At 39.1% G+C, this 18,952-nt stretch overlaps 3 protein-coding genes across 3 annotated transcripts; all 3 read right to left on the reverse strand.

The window, feature by feature from the left end:
* Window positions 1-574: 574 nt before the first annotated feature.
* On the reverse strand, window positions 575-6,666 carry LOC137587890 (solute carrier family 22 member 13-like). Its single transcript, XM_068304571.1, has 10 exons — window positions 6,292-6,666; window positions 6,077-6,180; window positions 5,696-5,850; window positions 5,053-5,224; window positions 4,819-4,939; window positions 4,631-4,725; window positions 4,276-4,490; window positions 4,090-4,198; window positions 1,072-1,266; window positions 575-662 (listed from the first exon to the last, which is right to left on the reverse strand). Exons 1-10 carry the CDS (start codon window positions 6,664-6,666, stop codon window positions 575-577), a joined length of 1,629 nt encoding a protein of 542 aa, XP_068160672.1.
* Window positions 6,667-9,562: 2,896 nt separating this feature from the next.
* Window positions 9,563-12,928, reverse strand: LOC137587891 (solute carrier family 22 member 13-like). Its single transcript, XM_068304572.1, has 9 exons — window positions 12,554-12,928; window positions 12,363-12,466; window positions 11,870-12,024; window positions 11,444-11,615; window positions 11,218-11,338; window positions 11,036-11,130; window positions 10,687-10,901; window positions 10,500-10,608; window positions 9,563-9,761 (listed from the first exon to the last, which is right to left on the reverse strand). Exons 1-9 carry the CDS (start codon window positions 12,926-12,928, stop codon window positions 9,563-9,565), a joined length of 1,545 nt encoding a protein of 514 aa, XP_068160673.1.
* A 1,425-nt stretch (window positions 12,929-14,353) lies between these two features.
* On the reverse strand, window positions 14,354-17,774 carry LOC137587892 (solute carrier family 22 member 13-like). Its single transcript, XM_068304574.1, has 9 exons — window positions 17,400-17,774; window positions 17,184-17,287; window positions 16,691-16,845; window positions 16,247-16,418; window positions 16,009-16,129; window positions 15,827-15,921; window positions 15,478-15,692; window positions 15,291-15,399; window positions 14,354-14,552 (listed from the first exon to the last, which is right to left on the reverse strand). The coding sequence occupies exons 1-9, from the start codon at window positions 17,772-17,774 to the stop codon at window positions 14,354-14,356; spliced, it is 1,545 nt and encodes a 514-aa protein (XP_068160675.1).
* Between the last annotated feature and the right edge of the window lie 1,178 nt (window positions 17,775-18,952).

Raw genomic sequence — 18,952 nt, forward strand, 5'->3', positions numbered from 1 at the left:
CACCAGTTCTAGTTTTAAGATCTGATGGGGTTGAGAGACAGTGCATGGAGGTGGTAGAGATGGTCAATATTTGAGTGATGGCAAGACAGATTTTTGTGTTTAGTCCATCAGACAAAAGGTTGCTCTGCCCCCTCCAGCCAGTGTCTCAATTCCTTTGTGCCACAGCCAGGTATTCAGGTGCCCGAATGATGTGTTTGTGTGGTGAGCATTCACCTGAGTATTAGGAAAGCTGTGTCTACCTCCAGATCCAGGGTGAAAGGGAGGCTGGGGAGACGACCAGAGAAGAACGCAATCGTTTCTATACTGAATCTTATTGTTTGTTCCAATTTTATGAAACAAGGTTTATTTTTATTGCTTAGCATTTTATTGGCTTGTTTTCTTTTTTGTGTTAATGGACTGTTGTTGTGGTCATTTGACTTCTTCTTCTTCTTGTGTTTACGCTTGTGTGCTGTGTTTTTGTTTTATTTTCAAATTTGCCACGTAGTTTCTTGCTATGTACATTCATACAGACAATGATATTCAGTTACACAAATGAGACACTTTGAAATTGTCATGATGCTGATTACAGTGTAGGCTACAGTTTGTGCTCTTCAAGAATTAGCTTGACAGGGTTCCTGTTCCATCCGTTCTTCTCCTTTCGGCTTTTCCCATCCGTTGGTTTCCTAAAATCAAAAAAACAAAAGAAAGTACAGTATTAACGCAATAGTTAATTTTTGTTTAGTGCACATATAACAATTCAAAGGGTTTGACTACAATATACAGTATATATTTTTATCTTCAGTATGGATGTTCAAGACGGCATGGTCAACACTACTAATACAGTATTGAAGGACACTAGTAAAAATTCAACTGCTGACCTGGTGAAGTCAATACTAAACACCAGTAGCATAATCAGAGGAATGACGATGTCCCTGTCCTTTGACAATTAATACAATAATATAAAAAAGGGATACCTAGAAGAATTTTAATCACCCAGTTGTACTTATAATTTATCCTGATTGTCCACACTGAGTAATTATCACACACTACCACTCATTACTTGTACTTTTTAAATATCTATAATCAACTCACATCAGCTCTGCATGGTCTTGAAGTTCAACATTGAGAGTTTCAGGCAAGAGCAGACAAAGAGCCCCAGCAATAATAGGGATGATGCCATATATCACCATGGGGATGGCATAATGGAAGACCTCTAGGAGCCAGATTAGTGGGGCAACAATGCCCGCCACATTAGCACACATGGAGTTTAGGCCCACACCTTTCTGCCTGGAATAAAATACAATGGATAGAAAACATTCAATATATAATTGTCATGTATATGAGAAATAGAAAACAGAGATTTGGTCCTGCAGAGTCAAATCACATCAAATAACTTTATTTATAATCCATTTGTCATGCAAGAAAATGCAACGCAAAGTGGTTTACAGAAATAAAAACAAGAAACACAATTGCAGAAAGAAAAATTATCACAAATAAATCCCCTCACTAACACCCTCCTTCAAGACACACGCAGGCACGCATGCATGAACACACACACACGCACGCACACACGCACAGACACACACACACACACACACACACACACACACACACACACACACACACACACACACACACACACACACACAGACAATCACACACAATACAGTGAAATGCCGTGGCATGGAACCGAGAATCAAGGCCACCTTTGGGGACATCCACACTAGGAGGAACCACAGGCCGTGCCTACGGGGGGACTAACATCCAGGCCCCGGACTCTGAGGCAGTGAAATCCCAAACATAAAGGACGAACCCCCAGCCAGTTGGGCCATAGGAACCCAAGGACCCCCATCAGCAGCCCCCAGTGTGGAGAACCCCCCCCCCTTAGGAAATACTGGAGTAAAAGCTAAAGACTACAAGCGTAAAATAGGACTAAAAGAATAATTATAATGAAATAGATATAGTACAAATATAAAATATGCAAGATTAGAAAATGAAATATAATAGATACAATACCAGTAATAAAATAAATACAGAAGACTTTTTAAGATTAACATCATCTTAAGAAGGGCTTGAAATTTTAGTGAAAGGCCTGAATAAAAAGGTGTGTCTGTGTGTGGTAATTGGATGCAAAACTAGCATTTTTGGAAAGGGAATGGCAGGTGCAATCAGAAGCAGGTAGGGTCATTCTTGCATGAATGAAAGTGAACAAAATGGAATGGATGCATGTTGGTGAGCAGTATAAATCCGTGTTTAATTGAAAAACTGAAGGAGCTTTAGTAATAGATGAGTGGAATTTGTTCTGATGAGGAGAGAGTGGTTAACAAACAAATGAGGAAGGATATGCGGAGAGTGTAGGCTCTGACAGCGTAAAAAAGGGAGGCCCTGGCTTGTCTGCGGCAGTGGTGGGTGAAAGTATGGATTGATGGGCAGGAAACCTTTTTCTCAAACACCCAAGAGAGGGGACTTTGGAGCCTGTAGGCACGCTGAATGAGGAAGAGTCCTGTGGTAGAGTTGGTCAATTTACTGTGGGCATACTCTACCCACTCAAGCTGCTGGGACCAGAAAAAGAGGTGAGACCCTAACACAAGGAACCATCTCCATTTCCTGTTCATCCCCTCCATTTGCCCGTTCTACTGTGGGTGGACACCTGATGATAGACTTACAGTGGTCCATGCAGACTTGAATAAGTCCTTCCAGAAGATTGAGGTCAACTGCAGTTCTCATGGAATCACTTTGACAGGGAAGCTATGCAACATGTAGCAAAACTCGTTCAGTAGTCTCCTTGGTCAAGGGGAGGATAGGCAGAGGTACAAATTGGGCCAACTTGCTAAACCTGCACACCACGGTGAGAATGACAGTGTGGCCATTGGACAGTGGCAGTCTGGTGACAAAGTGTCAAGAGGAGCTCAGGCAAGGGCTGGAGAAGGCTAGTAGGGATCCAATGGGAGGGCTGAAGACAGGGTAGGCACCAAGAACTCACGAGTGTCCTCCTCCAGCATGGGCCATCAGAACCTCCACAGAATCACATCCTTGCAATGGTGAATTTCATGGTGACAGCTACGTCTGGAGTCGTGTGCTCACTGGAGAGGACCATAGTACAGAGCAGCTGGAATTAATAGATGTCTGGAGTTCAGACACTGGGTCTTCGATGATGCTCCAGGGCAGCTTTAACTCCTTGATGTTTTAGGAGAGAGGAGGGACCGGGTAGGAGAGCAGGATGGTCATGTAGAGGCTGGCAGAGGTTTCCTCACCCTGAAGGAATTGCCAGAACAGAGCATCAGACTTCATGTTTTGGGATCCAGGATACTAAGAGAGAGAAAAGTTGAAATGGGTGAGAAAGAGGGACAAACAGCTCTGATGGGAATTCAACCTTTTGGCAAATTGGATATACTCGAAGTTTTGGTCAGATGAAGGTTGGCTGGTTGGTCCCCTCGAAACAAATGCACAAGAGCTCTTCATTTCCAATGTCCTATTTACTTTTGTCCAGAGCTAGTTATCGAGGAGAAGAACGTACAGGAGTGAAGCATTTAATCCTTTGCAGCCCCAGTAAGAGGACTGCTCACACTCTCATGTAGGAAGTATCCTCCTCAATCATGAGTTGCTCCTCCAGGTCAAGCATTTAGAAGATGGGAGCAGATGTGGATCAAGCCTTGAGGGACTGGAAAAGGTTGTCAGCAGCAGAATTGGAATCAGAAAGAGGCAGGGTCAGAACCTGGAAGGCAATCAAAACCCTGGAAAGTGTTGCACAAATGACAAATAGAAATCTGGCAGGCCATGGGTGTTGAGGACCAGTATAAATTGGGGGTTTAATGAAAAGCATTGGCAGTAGTAGGAACAGGTGAGCGGAGTTTATTCTGATAAGGAGTGAGTGGCTGACAAATAGGTGAGGAGGGGCAGGTGGAGGGTACTGGCTGTGATAATTTAGACCTTACTCGATGAATAATTAAATCGATTGTGCATTATCTGACCATAAAGGTGTAATATGTAAGAGTAACAGCAGAAATACAGCGAACACACAGAGTAAATACATCGACATTCACGAAAGTATAATCTATGCTTTTTTTTTAACCCCGATATAATAAGCAGCAGAAGAAAAAATGACATTACCTTACAACAGTTGGGTACAATTCTGCACTGTAAACAAAGGCGATGTTGAAAGAGGCGGTAGAGCAAAATTTACCGAGTACTGCTATGGTCGTTGTCACCACTGGAAGATCTGTTGGATTGATAATATATTTCAGAAACATGTGAAACAACAATAAATTATTGCAAATGATATTCCTTCAGCAATACCTGTTGGAATAGCAAGGATGACAAGGCAAGCAATGCCTGCAAAAACTTCGAAGCCTGCTTGGGATATTCTCCTTCCCAAATACTGAATTAGAACCAAACTGCTAAAGTTTGCAGGCATTTCAATAACACCAAAGGTGAACTGTGTGAGGTAGATATTGAGGCCAAAATTGCCAACATTGATGCTCAGCCCATAATACACAAGACTTGACGCAAACCTGGAAACACAGATGAGGAGACATATTCAGGTTTCATTAAATTTATAGTGATGTATGCTTCTGACACAGAAATGCACTAGGAATGGGTTATTATAGGTATGTCACTGACAATATCATTAAGCCTTAAAAAGAAGACACACCAGATGCATCCCATTATGAGGTTTCGTTTTCTCAGATATGGTATTCTGAAGATGTCCAACATGTTTCTTCTTTCAGGTGAATCCGTAATCTCTAACTGAACAGGTAAGGAATAGGTTTCATCAAACATACACATCTCAGACAAAGATTAAGGTTATTTCTTTGAGAAATTGTGAACAATACTGTTCACCTTGTCTAGATTATCTTCTGGAATTGTCCTCCCATTCATCTGGGCTGCCCTCTGAAGCAACTTTAGTGCTTCCTCCTTTCTGCCTTGGGTAAGGAGCCAGCGAGCTGATTCTGGGAGGAAACTATTAAAAACACGATAATACAAAAGTATAATAAATCAGCCCTTCTGGAAATATTTTTGTTTAATTGTACATAATGGAATGTCAAGTATCATGAAGTAATATAGGCTTCTGACCAGTAAAAAAATATCAGGACAACAATAAAAGGGCTGGAGAGAACAAGCTGCAAGATCCTCCAGTTGGGAACTAAATATGCGATGCCGGACAACACGATCAGCCCAACAGAATAGGATGCCATGATGACTATTGTACAAGAAGCAGCTCTCGAAGGATCAGTCCATTCTATTCCTGTGAAACAGGAATGTGTTTCACACGTTGAGTGTGTAGCCCAGCAACTATATAAAATATATTGTACACGTTAATAATTTAACTATACAATAAGTATGTGGCCAATCTGCAACAAATCAGTCCTATATTTTTCATGCTGCTTACTTTTTGCCATTCCTAATTTTTCATGTGTTATAAGCCCACTTTATAGAGGGTTTTAACAGAGGTCCTTCTTGAAAGTATATTGATTTTGCTGACACTGCATGAGATTATTCAAAAATCAAAAACCGCTGTATAACTATCAAACATATAGTAAATATAATAAAGATAATAATGATAACAACAACAGCAACAAAAATTATAAGAATAATAATAAAAATATTGAGAAGTAGAAGAGGAAGAAGAAGGGTCGACTTGCAGATCTCATGAAAATGGAGTTCAAATTACTTGACAGAAAAAACAACAATAATAATATTAAACTTTTTGACCTACCAATCACAGTTAAAGTCATTACAATGGCAGCAACTGAAATCCCGCAGAAAAATCTGAGGACCATATAAACATAGATGTTTGGTGAGAAAGCAACGGCCACACCAAACAACAGTTGGAGGAAGAGTGACAGCAGGATCCCACAACGTCGACCAAACCTAAATTGAAAAAAGAACAGGGCCTTTCTTAAATTCATACAGTGATGATGGGATCTCTTTGTATCTCAAATCTGAAAATATTCATTTTTAACTTTATTTTCTTATTTATTTCTTACTTACTTATTAACATTTATTTTCTTACATATTGTTATCAAAACTATCATTTGACAATAATAATAAAGAACGTTACCAAGCAACACATGACATGGGAGTGGACGGTCGATACCTGTCAGAAATTGCCCCAAATATTGGTGCTCCCAATAAAAAACCTGCCATGTAGACAGACTGTGATGCTTGAATCAAACCATTTTTGTCACACACTAGATCAAACTGAAAACAGGACAGGGTGAAAATTAAATAAGCCAAATGCCAGTTTGAGGAGTTTGATGCTGTGGTCTATCTATCATACAATCTGATTATTGCATGAATATTTTTTTTTACCTCTGTCAGAGTGCTTGAACCATCTTTCAGCGTATCATAGTCCCATCCATCTGTGCATCCAGTTGTACTGTTAATTCCATACGCTTCAATGGTTTCCAGATCCCAATCCACAGGTGTGAACATTTTACAGCTTTCAAAACTTCCATCTTCATTCAGTGGGAGGGTGAGATTTTTCTGTTCCTCCCCTGTCAGGTTGGGTCCACGCTCCAAAATCCAGTCAGTGTTGCAGTGATGAGGGAAGCTCATACCTGTAAATATCTCACCAAATGTAACAAAAGCACACAACATGCCAGGGACACATGATGCAATTAAGAAACACTTCTGAAACAAACCGAACTCCCCAATGTCCTTTAGAACTTGTCCAAAGCTGCTCATATTGACATGACACTGAGTTTGCAGTGCTTTCAAATCAAAGTGCAGAGCGAGATATAGAATAACCTTAACCTTATACTGTTAATGTATATAGACAGATATGATATTGCTGATCAATCATTAACCCAGGACAAATCAAGAGTGCCATTCACGAAGAAAAATACCTTCGGGCTTATGTTGTAATAGGGACCACCAGCAATATTTTATTGCCGGCCATAAAACACCAAGTAAATATAATGAGCTATAGGAGAGAGAAGATGTTAATCTACACCACGTGTCTAACTCATGGACCGTGGGCATAATGTGGCCCACCACATAATTTTATGTTCCCCGCAAGACCTTAAAAGGTCTGATTATCTACTAATAAGTCAAAAGGGTGCATTGACCATAAACTATTCATCCATCCATTTTCCTTCATCACTTTATCCACCGTCGCGGGTCACGGGGAGCTGGAGCGTATCCCAGCTGGCTTAGGGCGTGAGACAGGGGAATCCCCGGGCACAAAAGATGGACAATGATCCCAAAATGTCCATAAAGAGAAAAATGTATTCAGATGGAACGATTTTGCAAGAAAAGTGGGAAAATGTATACGTGTTTATGCTTCAAGGAGAGAATGTGGTTTGTCTTTCGTGTTGTGAGGCAGTGTCGGTTGTCAAAGGATACAAGATTGTTGGCATTTTGACACCAAATGCGGAGCTAAGTATGCTAATGTGAGCCTTAAAGAAAAACAGCAAATTGTGAAAGTATTAAAAGGAAAACTGTGGTCACAGCAGGATATGTTAAAGAAAGCTTTGACAAAAAATAAAGCAGAAGACAAAGCTAGGTTTATTGTGGCTAAAGAAATCGCCCATGCTGCTACCCACTTTTTCTAGAGGCGTGAAGTCAGATCTTTCTGTCACTGAGGAGCTGTAAGGTCATGAGTAAAAATGCATCACTCTTGGAAAAATTAGTGAGATTAACGACAGATGTTGCACCTGCAATGTATGGAGAAAAAGCCGACTTGGTTGGACTCATCGAGGAGAAAATATAAAAAAGTAACAGCCACATGCCTCTGGAAATGTACTATTGCATTATCAATTGAGATGTGTTGTGTGGGAAGGTGCTGGGGATGGATGATATAGTGAAAACAGTGAACTTAATTTGTGCGCGCACCCTAAATCACCACCAGTTCGAACTGTTGTTGCAGGAGATGGACTTGGAGCACGGAGACGTGCCATACCACACAGATGTACGGTGGCTGATTAGGAGCAAAGTCCTCAAATGATTTTTTGATCTTGAGGAAGACATCGCTGTTTTAATGCGGAGTAAAGGGAAAAAAACCTTACAAATGATATTCAGTTACAAGAATGACACACTTTGAAATTGTCATGATGCTGATTACAGTGTAGGCTATAGTTGGTGCTCTTCAAGAATTAACTCGAAAGGGTTCCTGCTACATTTACTGTAGGTCCATCCATTGCTTTCTTAAATTAAAAATAAAAAAACAGAAGCAATTTATTTCCTTTATGCTCTAATTTCTATTCAGTGCAAATATAAAAACTCAAAGCATTTGACCTCAAAATTTTTTGTATCTTCCGCACCGAACACAGCATGGTTAACTCTGATAATACAATATCAAATGACACTAGTCAAAATTCAACTGCTGACAGGGTGAAGTCAATACTAAACACCAGTGGCATGAATGGAGGAATGACAATGTCCCTATCCTTTGACAATTAATACAATTCTATAAAACAGTGTGACCAAAAAATAATTTTTAATCATGTACTTAAGTGGTAATTAATCTTGATTCTTCACACTGAGTTATCATCATACACTACCGGTCATTACATGCACTCTGATTATTTTACATATATAGCACAATATACAGTAGTGCCTCATTAAAAATATTAAAGCAGACCATCAGTACTTATAGGAGAAACCTAAAATACACTGTAAGAAAAGAAAGAACCCAGATTTATTCTTATTTAATGAGAGGAAAGATTTAGCAATTTGGAATATACTTCAAAACATTTCAGGAAAATAAATAAACATTTTTCAGGCATGTGTTTGAGTGGTGAGCATCCATCCAAGAATTAGGAATGCCGTGTCTACCTCCAGATCCAGGGGGAAGAGGCGGCTGAAGAGCTGACCAGGGAAGAACGCAGTCGTTTTGTTTTTTGGTTTCTTTTGCTTTTTTGTTTCTATTTTACTGTATGAGGTCTATTTTTATTATTTATTAGTGGGTTGCTTATTCTTTATTTTGTGCTTGACTGTTTTGCGACCATTTTACTTCTTTATTGTCTTGTGTTTATGGATTTTTGAGTGCTGTGTTTTGTATTATTGTTTTTTTAATTTGTCATCTAATTTCTTGCATTTAGGCTTTTTGCATGCAGACAAACAATTGTATTCAGTTACAAGAATGAGACACTGGGACTTTGTGATGATGCTGATTACATTGTAGGCTAACATTTATGTTCTTCAAGAATTAGCTCAGTGGAGTTCCTGCTCCACTTAGGTCCATCCATTGGATTCCTAAAATTAAACAAAGAAAAGCAACATATTACCTTAATACTCTAATTTTTGATTAATGCAGATATAACAATTTAAAACGCTTGTCCCCAATATTTTATCTATCTTCATCACCAACGCTCAAGACAAAATGGTCAACTCTGAAAATACAATGTTGAAGTATACTAGTCAAAATTCAACTGCTGACCCAGTGAAGTCAATACTAAACATCAGTGGCACAATTAGAGGAATGGCGATGTTCCTATCCTTTGACAATTAATACAATTATATAAAAAAGGGCTGCCAACAAGAATTTTTAATCAAGAATAATTAATCTTGATTTTCCACACTGAGTAATCATCACACACTACCACTCATTACACGTACTTTTCAAATATCTATAATCAACTCACATCAGCTCTGCATGGTCTTGAAGTTCAACATTGAGAGTTTCAGGCAAGAGCAGACAAAGAGCCCCAGCAATAATAGGGATGATGCCATATATCACCATGGGGATGGCATAATGGAAGACCTCCAGGAGCCAGATTAGTGGAGCGAGGATGCCGGCCACACGAGCACACATGGAGTTTAGGCCCACACCTTTCTGCCTAGAATAAAACATAATGGATTGTAAATGATTAATGTATAATTGTAATTAATTGTAATTAATGTAAAATGTATAATATGTATATAAAAATAGAAAAACAATTCAAAGAGGGTAAAAGACAACAGAGAGAGTGCAAGTGTGAGTGTGAAAACAATTCTTGAAATCGTTTCAACCATTTTAGAGCAAAGTGATATCATGTCTTACAAGAACCCGGGGGAAATGCTGACACAGTCAAATTTGGGAATTAAATTTTAAACATCAACAAAAGCAACACTCTCTAATAGGTAAGTCCATAAAAGTTTCCTTGACACTCAGAGCAAAGTACAGACGTGGGCGGCAGAGCGGGTCGTCCAATGTTCTGAGATCGGCGGTTCAATTCCCGCTCCCACCCAAAAGTGACACCCGGAGGTGAGCTGACAGTGGGAGGTGTCAGCTCACCTCCGGAGCACTGCCGAGGCGCCCTTGAGCAAGGTGCCGTCCCCCCTTGTTACATGTTTTGATACATTTTTATGCTTTATAAAACATTTATGTCTGAATTTTGTGGGCTTGGAACGGATTAGGGCATTTGCATGGAAAACGCGTCTCTACTTACGAATTTTCTACTTACGAAATTTCTTCCAGAACCAATTTATTTCGTAAGTAGAGGTACCACTGTATGTGGATATGAATGAAAGCATAATCTAGGCTCTTTTTATTTCAATATGATCATAATGAGCAGAAGAAAAAAGAATGACATTACCTTACAACAGTTGGGTACAATTCTGCACTGTAAACAAAGGCGATGCTGAAAGAGGCAGTGGCTCCAAATTTGCCCAGTACTGCTATGGTCGTTGTCACCACTGGAAGATCTGATGGATTAATAATACATTTCAGAAACAAGTTTAATAAAAAATGAATTATGGCAAATGTTATACCTACAGCCATACCTTTTGGGATTGCAAGGATCACAAGACAAGCAATGCCCGCAAAAACTTCGAAACCTGCTTGGGTTATTCTCCTTCCCAAAACCTGAATTAGAAACAAGCCGCTTAAGTTCGCAGGGATTTCAACAACACTAAAGGTGAACTGTGTGAGGTAGATATTGAGGCCAAAATTGCCAACATTGATGCTCAGCCCATAATACACAAGACTTGACGCAAACCTGGAAACACAGATGAGGAGACATATTCAGGTTTCATTAAATTTATAGTGGTGTTTATTTTTGACACAGAAATGCATTAGTAATGGTTTATTACGCCATTGACAATATCACCGAGCCTTAGAAAGAAGACACACCAGATGCATCCCAGTATGAGGGTTCGTTTTCTCAGATATGGTATTCTGAAGATGTCCAACATGTTTCTTCTTTCAGGTGAATCCGTAATCTCTAACTGAACAGGTAAGGAATAGGTTTCATCACACATACACATATCAAAAAAAGATTATTTCCTTGAGAAATTGTGAACAATACTGTTCACCTTGTCTAGATTATCTTCTGGTATTGTCCTCCCATTAATCTGGGCTGCCCTCTGAAGCAACTTTAGTGCTTCCTCTTTTCTGCCTTGGGTAAGGAGCCAGCGAGCTGATTCTGGGAGGAAACTATTAAAACAGGGTAATGATAATGAATAAATATCAGCCCTTCTGTCAATATTTTGGTTAATACATGATGGAATATCAAGTATCATGATGGGGTAGGCTGCTGACCAGTAAAACAATACCAGGACCACAAAAAAAGGGCTGGCAAGCACAAGCTGCAAGGTCCTCCAGTTGGGAATTAAATATGCGATGCCGCACAACACCATCAACCCAACAGAATAGGATATCATGAGGGCTATTGTACAAGAACCAGCTTTGGATGGATCGTTCCATTCCATTCCTGGAAACAGGAATGTGTTTCACATGTTGAGCATGAAACTACACACACACACGCACGCACGCACGCACGCACGCACGCACGCACGCACGCACGCACGCACGCACGCACACACACACACACACACACACACATTGTCTACCTTTACAATTAAAGTATACAACAATAATTTAGCCAATCTACATCAACTTGACATCTCATGCAAATGAAGTTCAAAGTACTTAACAGCAACAATAATAATGAACATTTTGACCTACCAATCACAGTTAAAATCATAACAATGGAAGCAACTGCTAACCCACAGAAAAATCTGAAAACTGTATACACATAGATATTGGGTGAGAAAGCAACGGCCAGACTAAACAACAGTTGGAGGAAGAGTGCCAGCAGGACCCCACGACGGCGACCAAACCTAAATTGAAAGAAGAGGAGCTTAAATTCATACAGTGATAATTGGATCTCTGTGTATCTCAAATCTGAAAGTGTTCATTTTTAACATTCATGTTCTTACATATTGTTATCAAAACTATCATTTGACAATAATGATAAAGAACATTACCAAGGAACACATTACATGGGAGTGGATGGTCGATACCACAGAACGATAATCGGATCTCTCTGTGTATCCTATTTAACATTTCTTTTCTTACTTATTGCTCTAAAACTATAACCTTTTTATAGGTTTGATGCAGAATAAAGATAATGAACATTATGAAGACAACACATGACATGGGAATGGACGGTCGATACCTGTCGGAAATTGCCCCGAATGTTAGTGCTCCAAATGAAAAACCTGCCATGTAGACAGACTGTGATGCTCGAATGAAGACATTTTTGTCACACACTAGATCAAACTGAGAACAGGACAGAGAGAGAAAAAAAATAGAAATACTTCAAAGTGACGACTTTAATCTGATTATTACATGAATATTTTATTTTACCTCTGTCAGAGTGCTTGAACCATCTTTCAGCGTATCATAGTCCCATCCATCTGTGCATCCAGTTGTACTGTTAATTCCGTACGCTTTAATGGTTTCCAGATCCCAATCCACAGGTGTGAACATTTTACAGCTTTCAAAACTTCCATCTTCGTTCACTGGTAGGGTGAGATTTTTCTGTTCCTCTTCTGTCAGGTTGGGTCCGCGCCCCAAAATCCAGTCAGTGTTGCAGTGATGAGGGAAAGTCATACCAGTAAAAATATCACCAAATGTAACAAAAGCACACAACATGCCAGGGACACATGATGCAATTAATAGCCGCTTCTGAAACAGACCGAACTCCCCAATCTCCTTCAGAACTTGTCCAAAGCTGCTCATATTGACATGACACTGAGTTTGCAGTGCTTTCAAATCAAAATATATGATCTTGTTTATCAATCTTTAACCCAGGGCAAGTCAAGAATATCTTTCATGACTAAAGATACCTTTGGGCTTATGTTGTAAAACGGAAGAGCAGCAATATTTTATTGCCAGCCACAAAACACAAAGCAAAACTATATAGTGAGCTACAAGGAACAGAAAATGTTAATCTACACTATCAGTTATCTAATTAATTTGCAATTATATGGTGCCTCATTAAAAATATTCAAGCAGACATTTAATACTTACAGGAGACATCTAAATTCACCTACAATCCATTATCAGGAAAGAAACAACACACATTTATTCATCTTTAATGAAAGGAAAACTTTCACACTTTTGGAATACAATGCAAAACATTTCAGGAAAAAAAATAAAAAATTTTCAGGGATTTGCTTGAGTGACGGCAAGACAAGTTTGTGTGTTTAGTCAATCTGACAAGAGGTTGCTCTGCCCCCTCCAGCCAGTGTCTCAACTCCTTTGTGCCACAGCCAGGTATTCAGCTGCCCGTATGATGTGTTTGTGTGGTGAGTATCCACCTGAGTGTCAGGAAAGCTGTGTCTACCTCCAGATCCAGGGTGAAAGGGAGGCTGGGGGGGTGACCAGAGAAGAACGCAGTAGTTTCTTTACAGAATTTGGTTGTTTGTTTTCTTTTCCTTTTTTGTTTCTATTTTATAGTAAGAGGTTTATTTTTATTTCTTATCAGTGTGTTGCCTATTATCAGTTTTGTGTCTGACTATCTTTGTGACTATTTTACTTCTTTATCTTCTTGTGTTTATTAACTATTGTGTGCCGTTTTGTGTTTTTAAAATGTATACTTCTAATTTCTTGCATTTAAGCTTTGTGCTTTCAGAGAGACAAGAAATGTAATGAAGAGAATGAGACACTTGGAAATTGTCATAATGTTGATTACAGTTCAGGCTACAGTTTGTGTTCTTCAAGAATTAGGTCAACAGCATCCCTGCTCCACTTAGGTCCATCCGTTGGTTTTCTGAAATCAAAAAAGAAAAGCAACATATTGCCTTAATGCTACTTTTGTTTAATGCAAATATCGCAACTAAAATGGTTTGACCACAATATCTTTTGTATCTTCAGCACCGATGTTCAAGACGACATAGTTAACTCTGATAATACAATATCGAAGGACACTAGTCACCATTCAACTGCTGACCTGGTGAAGTCAGTACTAAACACCAGTGGTATAATTACAGAAATGATGATGTCCCTATCCTTTGACAAATAATACAATTATATAAAACAGTGCTACCAACAAGAATTTTTAATCAACCAGTTGTATTTTGTAATTAATCTTGATTCTCCGCACTGAGCAATTATCACACACTACCACTCATTACATGTACTTTTCAAATATCTATAATCAACTCACATCAGCTCTGCATGGTCTTGAAGTTCAACATTGAGAGTTTCAGGCAAGAGCAGACAAAGAGCCCCAGCAATAATAGGGATGATGCCATATATCACCATGGGGATGGCATAATGGAAGACCTCCAGGAGCCAGATTAGTGGAGCAAGGATGCCGGCCACACGAGCACACATGGAGTTTAGGCCCACACCTTTCTGCCTAGAATAAAACATAATGGATTGTAAAAGATTAATGTATAATTGTAATTAATTGTAATTAATGTAAAATGTATAATATGTATATAAAAATTAAAAAAAAATTCTAAGAGGGTAAAAGACAACAGAGAGAGTGCAAGTGTGAGTGTGAAAACAATTCTTGAAATCGTTTCAACCATTTTAGAGCAAAGTGATATCATGTCTTACAAGAACCCGGGGGAAATGCTGACACAGTCAAATTTGGGAATTAAATTTTAAACATCAACAAAAGCAACACTCTCTAATAGGTAAGTCCATAAAAGTTTCCTTGACACTCAGAGCAAAGTACAGACGTGGGCGGCAGAGCGGGTCGTCCAATGTTCTGAGATCGGCGGTTCGATTCCCGCTCCCGCCCAAAAGTGACACCCGGAGGTGAGCTGACAGTGGGAGGTGTCAGCTCACCTCCGGAGCACTGCCGAGGCGCCCTTGAGCAAGGTGTCGTCCCCCCTTGTTACATGTTTTGATACATTTTTATGCTTTATAAAACATTTATGTCTGAATTTTGTGGGCTTGGAACGGATTAGGGCATTTGCATGGAAAACGCGTCTCTACTTACGAATTTTCTACTTACAAAATTTCTTCCAGAACCAATTTATTTCGTAAGTAGAGGTACCACTGTATGTGGATATGAATGAAAGCATAATCTAGGCTCTTTTTATTTCAATTTGATCATAATGAGCAGGAGAAGAAAAAATGACATTACCTTACAACAGTTGGGTACAATTCTGCACTGTAAACAAAGGCGATGTTGAAAGAGGCAGTGGCTCCAAATTTGCCCAGTACTGCTATGGTTGTTGTCACCACTGGAAGATCTGATGGATTAAGAATACATTTCAGAAACAAGTTTAATAAAAAATGAATTATGGCAAATGTTATACCTACAGCCATACCTTTTGGGATTGCAAGGATCACAAGACAAGCAATGCCCGCAAAAACTTCGAAACCTGCTTGGGTTATTCTCCTTCCCGAAACCTGAATTAGAAACAAGCCGCTTAAGTTCGCAGGGATTTCAACAATACCAAAGATGAACTGTGTGAGGTAGATATTGAGGCCAAAATTGCCAACATTGATGCTCAGCCCATAATACACAAGACTTGACGCAAACCTGGAAACACAGATGAGGAGACATATTCAGGTTTCATTAAATTTATAGTGGTGTTTATTTTTGACACAGAAATGCATTAGTAATGGTTTATTACGCCATTGACAATATCACCGAGCCTTAGAAAGAAGACACACCAGATGCATCCCAGTATGAGGGTTCGTTTTCTCAGATATGGTATTCTGAAGATGTCCAACATGTTTCTTCTTTCAGGTGAATCCTTAATCTCTAACTGAACAGGTAAGGAATATGTTTCATCACACATACACATATCAAAAAAAGATTATTTCCTTGAGAAATTGTGAACAATACTGTTCACCTTGTCTAGCTTATCTTCTGGTATTGTCCTCCCATTCATCTGGGCTGCCCTCTGAAGCAACTTTAGTGCTTCCTCTTTTCTGCCTTGGGTAAGGAGCCAGCGAGCTGATTCTGGGAGGAAACTATTAAAACAGGGTAATGATAATGAATAAATATCAGAAATATCAGCCCTTCTGTCAATATTTTGGTTAACTGTACATGATGGCATGTCAAGTATCATGATGGGGTAGGCTGCTGACCAGTAAAACAATACCAGGACCACAAAAAAAGGGCTGGCAAGCACAAGCTGCAAGGTCCTCCAGTTGGGAATTAAATATGCGATGCCGCACAACACCATCAACCCAACAGAATAGGATATCATGAGGGCTATCGTACAAGAACCAGCTTTGGATGGATCGTTCCATTCCATTCCTGGAAACAGGAATGTGTTTCACATGTTGAGCATGAAACTACACACACACACACACACACACACACGCAAACACACACACACACACACACACACACACACACACACACACACACACACACACACACACACACACACACACACACACACATTGTCTACCTTTACAATTAAAGTATACAACAATAATTTAGCCAATCTACACCAACTTGACATCTCATGCAAATGAAGTTCAAAGTACTTAACAGCAACAATAATAATGAACATTTTGACCTACCAATCACAGTTAAAATCATAACAATGGCAGCAACTGCTAACCCACAGAAAAATCTGAAAACTGTATACACATAGATATTGGGTGAGAAAGCAACGGCCAGACTAAACAACAGTTGGAGGAAGAGTGCCAGCAGGACCCCACGACGGCGACCAAACCTAAATTGAAAGAAGAGGAGCTTAAATTCATACAGTGATAATTGGATCTCTGTGTATCTCAAATCTGAAAGTGTTCATTTTTAACATTCATTTTCTTACATATTGTTATCAAAACTATCATTTGACAATAATGATAAAGAACATTACCAAGGAACACATTACATGGGAGTGGATGGTCGATACCACAGAACGATAATCGGATCTCTCTGTGTATCCTATTTAACATTTCTTTTCTTACTTATTGCTCTAAAACTATAACCTTTTTATAGGTTTGATGCAGAATAACGATAATGAACATTATGAAGACAACACATGACATGGGAATGGACGGTCGATACCTGTCGGAAATTGCCCCAAATGTTAGTGCTCCAAATAAAAAACCTGCCATGTAGACAGACTGTGATGCTCGAATGAAGACATTTTTGTCACACACTAGATCAAACTGAGAACAGGACAGAGAGAGAAAAAAAATAGAAATACTTCAAAGTGACGACTTCGATTGTGTGGTCTATCTATTACACAATCTGATTATTACATGAATATTTTTTATTTACCTCTGTCAGAGTGCTTGAACCATCTTTCAGCGTATCATAGTCCCATCCATCTGTGCATCCAGTTGTACTGTTAATTCCATACGCTTCAATGGTTTCCAGATCCCAATCCACAGGTGTGAACATTTTACAGCTTTCAAAACTTCCATCTTCATTCACTGGTAGGGTGAGATTTTTCTGTTCCTCTTCTGTCAGGTTGGGGCCGCGCCCCAAAATCCAGTCAGTGTTGCAGTGATGAGGGAAACTCATACCAGTAAAAATATCACCAAATGTAACAAAAGCACACAACATGCTTGGGACACATGATGCAATTAATAGCCGCTTCTGAAACAGACCGAACTCCCCAATCTCCTTCAGAACTTGTCCAAAGCTGCTCATATTGACATGACACTGAGTTTGCAGTGCTTTCTCATCAAAATATATGATCTTGTTTATCAATCTTTAACCCAGGGCAAGTCAAGAATATCTTTCATGACTAAAGATACCTTTGGGCTTATGTTGTAAAACGGAAGAGCAGCAATATTTTATTGCCAGCCACAAAACACAAAGCAAAACTATATAGTGAGCTACAAGGAACAGAAAATGTTAATCTACACTATCAGTTATCTAATTAATTTGCAATTATATGGTGCCTCATTAAAAATATTCAAGCAGACATTTAATACTTACAGGAGACATCTAAATTCACCTACAATCCATTATCAGGAAAGAAACAACACACATTTATTCATCTTTAATGAAAGGAAAACTTTCACACTTTTGGAATACAATGCAAAACATTTCAGGAAAAAAAATAAAAAATTTTCAGGGATTTGCTTGAGTGACGGCAAGACAAGTTTGTGTGTTTAGTCAATCTGACAAGAGGTTGCTCTGCCCCCTCCAGCCAGTGTCTCAACTCCTTTGTGCCACAGTCAGGTATTCAGCTGCCCGTATGATGTGTTTGTGTGGTGAGTATCCACCTGAGTGTCAGGAAAGCTGTGTCTACCTCCAGATCCAGGGTGAAAGGGAGGCTGGGGGGGTGACCAGAGAAGAACGCAGTAGTTTCTTTACAGAATTTGGTTGTTTGTTTTCTTTTCCTTTTTTGTTTCTATTTTATAGTAAGAGGTTTATTTTTATTTCTTATCAGTGTGTTGCCTATTATCAGTTTTGTGTCTGACTATCTTTGTGACTATTTTACTTCTTTATCTTCTTGTGTTTATTAACTATTGTGTGCCGTATTGTGTTTTTAAAATGTATACTTCTAATTTCTTGCATTTAAGCTTTGTGCTTTCAGAGAGACAAGAAATGTAATGAAGAGAATGAGACACTTGGAAATTGTCATAATGTTGATTACAGTTCAGGCTACAGTTTGTGTTCTTCAAGAATTAGGTCAACAGCATCCCTGCTCCACTTAGGTCCATCCGTTGGTTTTCTGAAATCAAAAAAGAAAAGCAACATATTGCCTTAATGCTACTTTTGTTTAATGCAAATATCGCAACTAAAATGGTTTGACCACAATATCTTTTGTATCTTCAGCACCGACGTTCAAGACGACATAGTTAACTCTGATAATACAA

This window comes from Antennarius striatus, chromosome 20, assembly GCF_040054535.1.
Source record: "Antennarius striatus isolate MH-2024 chromosome 20, ASM4005453v1, whole genome shotgun sequence".
Taxonomy (NCBI): domain Eukaryota; kingdom Metazoa; phylum Chordata; class Actinopteri; order Lophiiformes; family Antennariidae; genus Antennarius; species Antennarius striatus.

Excerpts from the sequence above, each read along its gene's own strand:
- LOC137587890 (XM_068304571.1), bottom strand. The coding sequence starts at position 6,666 with ATGAGCAGCTTTGGACAAGTTCTAAAGGACATTGGGGAGTTCGGTTTG. Across the intron at positions 5,225-5,695 it reads AATGACTTTAACTGTGATTG|GAATAGAATGGACTGATCCT; the intron begins GTAGGTCAAAAA and ends CCTGTTTCACAG. Across the intron at positions 4,940-5,052 it reads GTCCTGATATTTTTTTACTG|TTTCCTCCCAGAATCAGCTC; the intron begins GTCAGAAGCCTA and ends TGTTTTTAATAG.
- LOC137587891 (XM_068304572.1), bottom strand. The coding sequence starts at position 12,928 with ATGAGCAGCTTTGGACAAGTTCTGAAGGAGATTGGGGAGTTCGGTCTG. Across the intron at positions 11,616-11,869 it reads TATGATTTTAACTGTGATTG|GAATGGAATGGAACGATCCA; the intron begins GTAGGTCAAAAT and ends TCCTGTTTCCAG. Across the intron at positions 9,762-10,499 it reads TTGTACCCAACTGTTGTAAG|GCAGAAAGGTGTGGGCCTAA; the intron begins GTAATGTCATTC and ends GTTTTATTCTAG.
- LOC137587892 (XM_068304574.1), bottom strand. The coding sequence starts at position 17,774 with ATGAGCAGCTTTGGACAAGTTCTGAAGGAGATTGGGGAGTTCGGTCTG. Across the intron at positions 17,288-17,399 it reads GTTCAAGCACTCTGACAGAG|TTTGATCTAGTGTGTGACAA; the intron begins GTAAATAAAAAA and ends TCCTGTTCTCAG. Across the intron at positions 16,130-16,246 it reads GTCCTGGTATTGTTTTACTG|TTTCCTCCCAGAATCAGCTC; the intron begins GTCAGCAGCCTA and ends CTGTTTTAATAG.